At 46.0% G+C, this 7,740-nt stretch overlaps 3 protein-coding genes across 3 annotated transcripts; all 3 read left to right on the forward strand.

Annotated features, from left to right (window-relative positions):
- Positions 1-132: 132 nt before the first annotated feature.
- On the forward strand, positions 133-1,581 carry V1513DRAFT_452812 (uncharacterized protein). Its single transcript, XM_066899166.1, has 3 exons — positions 133-672; positions 738-1,081; positions 1,135-1,581. The coding sequence occupies exons 1-3, from the start codon at positions 261-263 to the stop codon at positions 1,333-1,335; spliced, it is 957 nt and encodes a 318-aa protein (XP_066751070.1). The 5' UTR covers positions 133-260; the 3' UTR covers positions 1,336-1,581.
- A 1,898-nt stretch (positions 1,582-3,479) lies between these two features.
- Positions 3,480-4,294, forward strand: V1513DRAFT_258736 (uncharacterized protein). The gene has a single exon (XM_066894507.1). The coding sequence runs from the start codon at positions 3,797-3,799 to the stop codon at positions 4,205-4,207; it is 411 nt and encodes a 136-aa protein (XP_066751071.1). The 5' UTR covers positions 3,480-3,796; the 3' UTR covers positions 4,208-4,294.
- A 1,903-nt stretch (positions 4,295-6,197) lies between these two features.
- Positions 6,198-7,510, forward strand: V1513DRAFT_460720 (uncharacterized protein; the record flags this gene model as incomplete). Its single annotated transcript, XM_066899856.1, has 5 exons — positions 6,198-6,410; positions 6,449-6,564; positions 6,676-7,021; positions 7,052-7,255; positions 7,316-7,510. The coding sequence occupies 5 exons, from the start codon at positions 6,198-6,200 to the stop codon at positions 7,508-7,510; spliced, it is 1,074 nt and encodes a 357-aa protein (XP_066751072.1).
- Positions 7,511-7,740: the final 230 nt, after the last annotated feature.

Consider the following 7,740-nt stretch of genomic DNA (forward strand, 5'->3'; position numbering starts at 1 on the left):
TAGTTTTTCCGGGAATCCCTTTCCAGATATTCCTTGGTGATACGGCTGTGCTCCAGCCACCCCCACGACCTGGAATTACTCGGAAAAAGTCCATAGCGTGACCCCTCCGAATGTTCCGCATATTCCGAGCTGGTGACGGCCATAGCGTCGGGCACCATTGGCCATTGGAGCTCCCAAGCCATTCAATTTTAACCAGCCGATATATCTTCTTTGATCCTCTGATATGCCAGACTCACAGCGCTTGCTAGTATTCGTCAACTATGGCCTCCACTGTCGTCAGACAGGATATTACACCTCCGTACGTTAAACCCACCGAAGTTTACCGGGCCGGCTATGAATCCTCACCAATAAAGTTGCGCATCGCGGTCGGTGGTGCTGGCCAGTCAGGCTTGATTCGGGCCCTTGCAAATGCCTTCATTGCCCAGGAAGTCGAATCCTGCTTAGAAAAATCTCTAGGGAATACCTTCATCTCGAAGGAGGTTGAAGAATCCAAAGTAGAACCTTTCGCGATCGCATGGTATGCTTCCGACACGACTCAGTCATTTAACTACCTCGCCCAAAATGTTGTTGATATGAGTGTGACCTACCACGAAATCGCCGAACAAATTGCAATTAAACAAGGCGTTGCCGATCGCTACGAATACTGTTTTCGGGATCACTGGATGGTGGTGGGTAGGTAATTTTACGGAAGCTTTTAAGGCTGTTTGTTTGTCCAACTTAGGTAACCGATAATCTAGGACCAAAACAAAATCCGGCGAAACTTGTCGCGCGCCCTGATACTACGGTGTATGATCTGCTCAGTCAGTTGTTTATTGCGGCTATTGCCACACAGACTTCCAAGGATCCCATCCGGTTCCTCTCCAGATATGACAAATCAGCTGCTAACATCAAAGAGTCTAACCTATGGTCCGCAATCGGTCAAACGCCTTGGTCGTATCCATACTCCCATTGGTATCATCGATATGTTGAATTTCCGTTCAGAGCTCTGAAAGTTGCCGCGCAGCTTGAGGAGTACACCTTGACCGATCGTGGAACTTGGTACTCGTCTGAGCCATGGATCAGGGAAGAAATGACAGTATTTGTAAGTGGGCAGTCTGACTTAGAATGCTTCGGTTGCTGAAACCCCGCATCTAGATAGAAGGTGGTGATTCCAAAAACGACCCTTTGCTGAACCCCGCTCATGCGTTGGTAGGAGCGGGAGTCACTAACAAAGACATGGCGAATAAGTTCCTTGACTGGGTCATCGGACCTGAAGGACAGGAGGTATTCAGAACGTTCGCCGTCAATGGAGTTGTGCTGTACACTCCCGCTCCTACTAGTACTTCGGAAGCCTAAGTCACTAAGCCAGTTGGGTCAGCCATCTGACAGAGTTGACTACTGCCTCCTTAACGATGGTAGTGACGACGAGCCGATCTTTGAAGACCCATTCGACAAAATATATAACAACACATTAAATTCAGCGGCACATAAACCGAATATATTTCGAAGTTTACTTTATATCAAGTAATGCACCGATTCCTGAGGATTACACCGATAATCATGTGAATTCTATTATTCCTAAGGCTGTTGACCTTTATCAATATATTTTAGAATATTAACTATGAGGACTCGGCGGGGGACCAACTTGTTCTTATGCAATTCCTGCGTCCCCGTCAGAGCCTGTCCAACCAATGAAAACTTGTCATCAATAACGAAACAAGCCAATAAAATAATCGCATTACAAAGAATCAAAGAAAGCATTCAAGCATCCGAGCCGAGTACGTAGCCTGTGTCCGAGGTCCGATGACGGTGTCCGGCCGATGCCCCGACCATTGCTGATGCGGCACGGGCCCGTCAGGAACCTATGGCGGTACGATACACTCAGCGATGTCAGTAACCGACGTCGGTACGAATACACTCAGGGACAGGTCCGTGACAGTTGCCGCCGAAAATGCAGAGTCGCCGACAGCCAACCCGGAAGTGGTCAGTGAGCGACTTAGTTTTCCTGAGAGTTATTGATGAAATCAGCAGGGAGCTAGACTGCAGCGACCGCTTACTTGTCTGTGTGGTATTTCCGGGGAGCTTGGGACAATCTTTGGCCAGATGTCCTCCTTCGACGCACTTAAAGCACTATGGGGACTGCCGATAGTACGGACCGCCTCTTCCTAGTCGTTCGGCTAGTTGCGACAGCTGTAATATCCGCCTTCTTCGGGCGCTGCTTCTTGGCGTCCTGGAATTCTCTCTCCAGTCTCTGAGCTTTCTGCTTGACTTTGTCATACAATTCTCAGTCTACGTCGGAACCGCGAATGGAACTTTTTAAGCCGGGTGCCAAGGTTTCGAGAAAACTGGAAAGACAAGAATATGAATGAAAGATATTGCAACCATCGCTAATATGAGATATACCGTTCAACAGGGTTAAAAACGTCTTTTGGGCTTACAGTGTATAAGATAGTCGTATAATCCTTAAGATCGATCCGCCCATCCATCTGCATTAACCCAGGTCACATTGCTCTGCAAATGAGACGGTATGAACAAGTTTAATATGCGTAACAGAATCAAGGTATATTCAGGATATATAAGCTGTTGTTATTAATACATTTTCATGTTTCGTGCCCGATTCTAGGTCGATGCGTATCTAGATGACAAGACTTAAAATTTACTTATCAAATTTGTAATTAAAATATGATACAAGCATACAAATAAAATAACACTTAAAAATTAAAAAAATTGTATAAATAAAGTTAAAGTGTGAGCACGCCATGTCAGCCTGTCAATAGAATAGTTTGAGGTTGTCACACCAGTTACACCGTACCCGCTATTGCTCTTTGGGACTAGCGTAAGTATACATTGTACCTCGTAGTCCGGGTAACTACATCGTAGGTTCACCCGAGATAGTCGGCACGAGCGGCGGGGTTAAGTTACTGGCAGGTAGGTAGGTACATTTCGGCGACAAAGAATGGTGTTATCCTTGCATTTGCCTGTGCGCTACATTTTCCTTAGTGTGTATGGCCAATTATTTCTGGCCATGCCTACCTGCTCATGAGTCATGGCTGCATTTACAAGCGAGAGATATATTGCGCGTCTCATCCTCCCATTACGAGCTACCTTCATTCCCTTCACGAACGAGAGACTGTCTATTTGGGCTTGAGGGGCTTGCTCTTGTAAATTACGGATTAAGTTGAATAATTAGGTGGCGAAGGTGACATAAGGCTAACAATCTTCAGCAATTCGATCGGCTAGCACTAAATACAACGGTAGTTACAATGAAGGCTGGTATCATTACCAAAATGAGGTTATGGTGTCATTCCAGATTACTATTGACGTTCATTGAGTGTGTGTATGGGTCGCGTTAGGACTATTGTTTAAGGCTCATTACTTCAAATAATGTTAACGATGCTGTCGCCAATGGGCCAGAGGCACATGTGCAGTTGTGGAGACGAAGAGGCTGGTGGTTTAATTACCAAAATACTGGGATGGCGATTGGAGTTGCTGTGGGTTATGGGTGGGCCTTGCAGGGGCAGCGTGCACGGCAACGGGCGGCGTCGTATGTATTGCTGCTTTGTGGACGGCATTTGGTCTCTCCGTGTTTGCCAGCTTTCTCGCGGGAGGCACTGCGTGGGCGAATGGGAATGGGCAAAGCGGGCAAACTCGTCGGCGGGACACATGCTACTGGACGTTGGAGGAAAGGGCCAATCATGCAAGGCATTATGGCATCTTGGACCAGTGGCAAACCTACGAAATAGGCGAGGGCACTAGCGGTATCAGGGGGAATAAGCATTTCTCAGCAATATATAATTCTGCGGCAAACGCAACACTTATGGGTCCAAGGGTGAAATCTGCTCTTACCTACAATTCAACATCGGTCCTCCACCATGTTATCGCAGCTCATCCTAGTCATGATATATGGTCGAAGCTTCATATGATATCGTACGGATACGAAGACAGAAGGAATATCACAAGGAGGTCTGCAGAGACTGTAACGTGGATGTCAGATGCCTGGGACAACGGTAATCTAAATAATTGGAATCAGTTCGACAGGCGTTTCGACGAGTACGTTGTGATTGGTGACGACGCTGCTAGCTATATGCAGCAACATCAAAGCAACAAATACTGTGCCGCATTCACTGACAACTTTGCTTGCCCAGTAGGAGCAATGAACGTGAACCAGGGGGAGGTTTATGTAAATGCTTTCGGAGGGGATAGATTCATTCTGCAACAACGCGGATGATGACGTATACAATGCGTGCCACGACGGCGATCGGTCTACCACGTAGTGCAATGCTACATACTTCGAGTAGGTTGCTGCTGCTCCTACTTGTACCAGAAGCTCTTGAGATTGCAGAATATATCACGGTGGCATATAACTAAAGGAGAAATTTATGGATTTACATTGACTATATGTTATGGGGGTTTAGAAAGGGACGACGACCAGGGGTCGGTCATTGTGCGGGAGGGTGAAATGTTTAGGTGAACAATTGGGGTTTTCAAGGAAAAATATATTTTGCTGATTATGATTGTTGCCCAGGGCTAGGTCTGGGTTAGGGCACAAACCATCCCGATTCTTGTTGAAAACCCGTTGAGCTGATTCAGATTATTGCTGATCACGGGTCGCGTAGAACACACATTTTGACGCGTCGACAATTATTTGTTCCCTCCTCACTGCCCCTTACTGACTTTCTAAAATACCACATCATAAGTGGCACCAATTGTAATTTGGTAAACGCGGGGATGGATGACGGCAAAAATCCCAAATTATATTTAGTGTCCATTGCGGCACACTGCCCAGGGGGGAGGCTTAGATGCTAACTAACAAAATAGCTGTACTGCTGGAATCACTCTCTAGGAATAACTCGACAGCGCATACATCGACTTCAGGTGCACTGAGCACCCTTCCTCTTTTACTTCTCGCTAGGTGTCTATAGGACCTCGACTTAGTGATGGTATCGCTAGGGATCGGCACGGATACACGGATAATGGATATATCCGCGGATATCCGTCAAAAATTACGGATAGGGATAGACAGTAGGCGGATACGGATACGGATACGGATAAAGCAATCTTGATTAGTCATATCCGTGGATATCCACGGATAAAACACGTAAATGAAGGTAATGAGCAAATTATGATAAGAGAGGTATTTAGTCTTTCTGCAGTGTCCGAAATAGATAGTCATAATGGGCTTACCAAGTTTACTGCATCTTGTCAACCTTTACTGTCATCGAGTCTGCGCAGTTTCAGAAAATATTCAACGACTTATCGGGAATTTCACTCCCTTTCACCTGAGGCCATACAATGAATGCGTCCACGAATCATAAAAGAGCACAACTGAAGGAGGAGCTTTAAACAGCATGCCAAAACAATCGCTTTGTCGCTTGCGCCATTAAAAATAACCTGTCAATATTAGGCGTGATCGGTCACTGGCTTACAGAGGACTTTGAATACGAAGAAAAAGTCCTAGAATATAAGAGCTTGAAGGATCACATAGCGGAGCGAATCTCGCCGATACCGTGGAAGAGCTGCTTATAGGACTCAAACTGATTTCAATCACAGGAGATAGCGCGACAAATAATGAGCGGATGGCTTCTGAGCTATTTGAACGACTACAAGAGAGACTTGCCGAACCGCTCTTCCGCGGTATATACAGCTATGTCCGTTGCATTGCACATATATTGAACCTTGTTGTGAAAGATATCCTTCGTGCTTTGAAGTCCGGCACTGCGAACAACGGTATGCGATACGATTGAGAGCGGAGATCATGACTGAACCATTTTGGTGGACTGTAAGCAACTATTCCTCGGTAATTTGTGCCCCAAAAATCAAGTCAGGAGACCCTGGGCACTTGTGACCCTGGGAGTATGTTGGAAGAATTGTGCGGCAAAAGAATTTGACAAACTCCCGAGGGAACTGAACTGTTGGGAGTGAAGAAAAAGCCTAAAATACCACCATCAGATGACTGAAAATGGTTTCAATAAAACGATAACCTGGTTAGGCCCCGCCGCCCCTAAATGCAGTCAGAATGCCCAACATCGGAACTCGATGCTGGTCAGGCGCGATACAAATAAGGGATCAAGGCAACGTTGGTCAGATTCTCGCTTGTCCAGCACTCAAACCAATTTATTGTCACAGGCCTCTTTGAAACCCTAAACCTTGTTGTGACAAAGCAACGTTCGACCATCTTTAATGGCAATCGATTAAATTATTTCTCTAGGCATTTGCCAATGTTTGCATTCCGTTGTAATTTCTCCGTGAACTATGGGCGAAATGGTCTCCGAATCTGTCGCTCGAATCTAGTGCTTGTGCGAGATAGGCAAATACCGAGAATCCTACACTCCTCCTCCTCCTCAGCCAGTCAGTTTAGACAGCGCAGCAATACATTTGCCCATTCCCCGGAATTCACAATCCCGAATGAATCAAACGCGGTGCGAGATATCGTATTCCCAGATACTTCCCTAGGGGGGGGGATGAGCAGACAAGTGGGAACTATGCCAAAGCACTTCACCTGTTGAAGTGTAATCCGCCAGACTGTCGAATAGATGTTCGTCTGCCTTACTCTCAGTATTTGAGATTGGAGAGAAGCTGGTCTATGTTTAAAAGGGGGAAAAAATTCGAGAGGATAAGAAGTATTTGCATATATGCTAAAGTCTTCCAGGCGGTCACTGACGTTTAGCTGCTACAGGTACCCATGTCATACAATAGTTTAGAGCAAATCGTGACTGTGGTGACTGTCCAAAGAGCTCTCCATGAAGTGGCCGCTAGTAGGCTCGGATATAACATTCAACTTCGTGTTGATGAATACCTCTCTTCTCACAAGCCCGATGAACAAGAAAGAATTCTTGAAGGTGGATCTACGACCCGGAAGAGTATAGATGGCAAATATGCCAACAGCTTGAATGATCCAGATGGTTCATTCTATTATAAACGCCGAGATGGCGGATATCGATTGCAAATAGCCGTGGAGGTCGGATTTATTGAGCACTGCAAAGCGTTCCTTCGTGTCAAGGATGCCTGGATCCAAAGTCAGCGTGCGAATGTTGTAATATTGGTATTCCTTAAGGAATCACCATAATTTAAGAATCCTAAGACTGCATACGAAGCTGTCGAAGATGTCGATATGGAGCTGACGAGATTGGGACAACTTGCAGATGAAGCTGTACAGCGGAACAGAGGAAAAGGTCCCTATAGGCCCATCAAATACCGAGGTCACAATTGGTTTGAGAAGCTGAATGATGCATTCATCGAAGTCTGGCGGGCTGATGGGAGTCCCCCCAATAAATTGGTGAGTGATATTTCAGCGGTGGCCTATGGACCTTGTCTGCTTACGTTCATGTATCTTTAGTGCTTGATTGAAAATGGCTGCCCCTGTGATCCTCTGCCTACGGTCATTGGACTTAAAGTAAGTGATTTTTTCTCAGAAGATGCATGGGCTGCCGCCCAGATACCTGATAGTTACGTTCCTTTTGATTGGGATCTTTACAGGCGATCACTTCTGACCGCCATGGATCTAACTGCACAGGAACGATTTATGGAATGATTTCTCGCTTAAGTTTCTATGGAGCGTCGGGGATTTTTTAAGGGCAAATATTGTAACACCTCGTGATCCTGAATCTGACTGTCAAAGACATCCTATCGGCTTTGAAGGCGGGGATTGCAGCTGAAGCTTTCTCCGCATGTGATATGTTGAGCAATAAAGATGTGATAGTCGCGACATATAAGCTTACGGGTTCCTTTTAGACTTCCCCTTGTTTTTTTTGACGGCCCAAG

The sequence above is a fragment of the Lipomyces chichibuensis genome, assembly GCF_038497645.1.
Source record: "Lipomyces chichibuensis strain CBS 12929 unplaced genomic scaffold V1513scaffold_51, whole genome shotgun sequence".
NCBI classification, from domain to species: Eukaryota; Fungi; Ascomycota; class Lipomycetes; order Lipomycetales; family Lipomycetaceae; genus Lipomyces; species Lipomyces chichibuensis.

What these genes read in the sequence shown, in the direction of transcription:
- V1513DRAFT_452812 (XM_066899166.1), top strand. Translation starts at nt 261, where the DNA reads ATGGCCTCCACTGTCGTCAGACAGGATATTACACCTCCGTACGTTAAA. An exon ending in GGATCACTGGATGGTGGTGG is followed by an intron (nt 673 to 737) that starts GTAGGTAATTTT and finishes CCGATAATCTAG; the next exon opens with GACCAAAACAAAATCCGGCG. An exon ending in GGGAAGAAATGACAGTATTT is followed by an intron (nt 1,082 to 1,134) that starts GTAAGTGGGCAG and finishes CCCCGCATCTAG; the next exon opens with ATAGAAGGTGGTGATTCCAA.
- V1513DRAFT_258736 (XM_066894507.1), top strand. Translation starts at nt 3,797, where the DNA reads ATGGGTCCAAGGGTGAAATCTGCTCTTACCTACAATTCAACATCGGTC.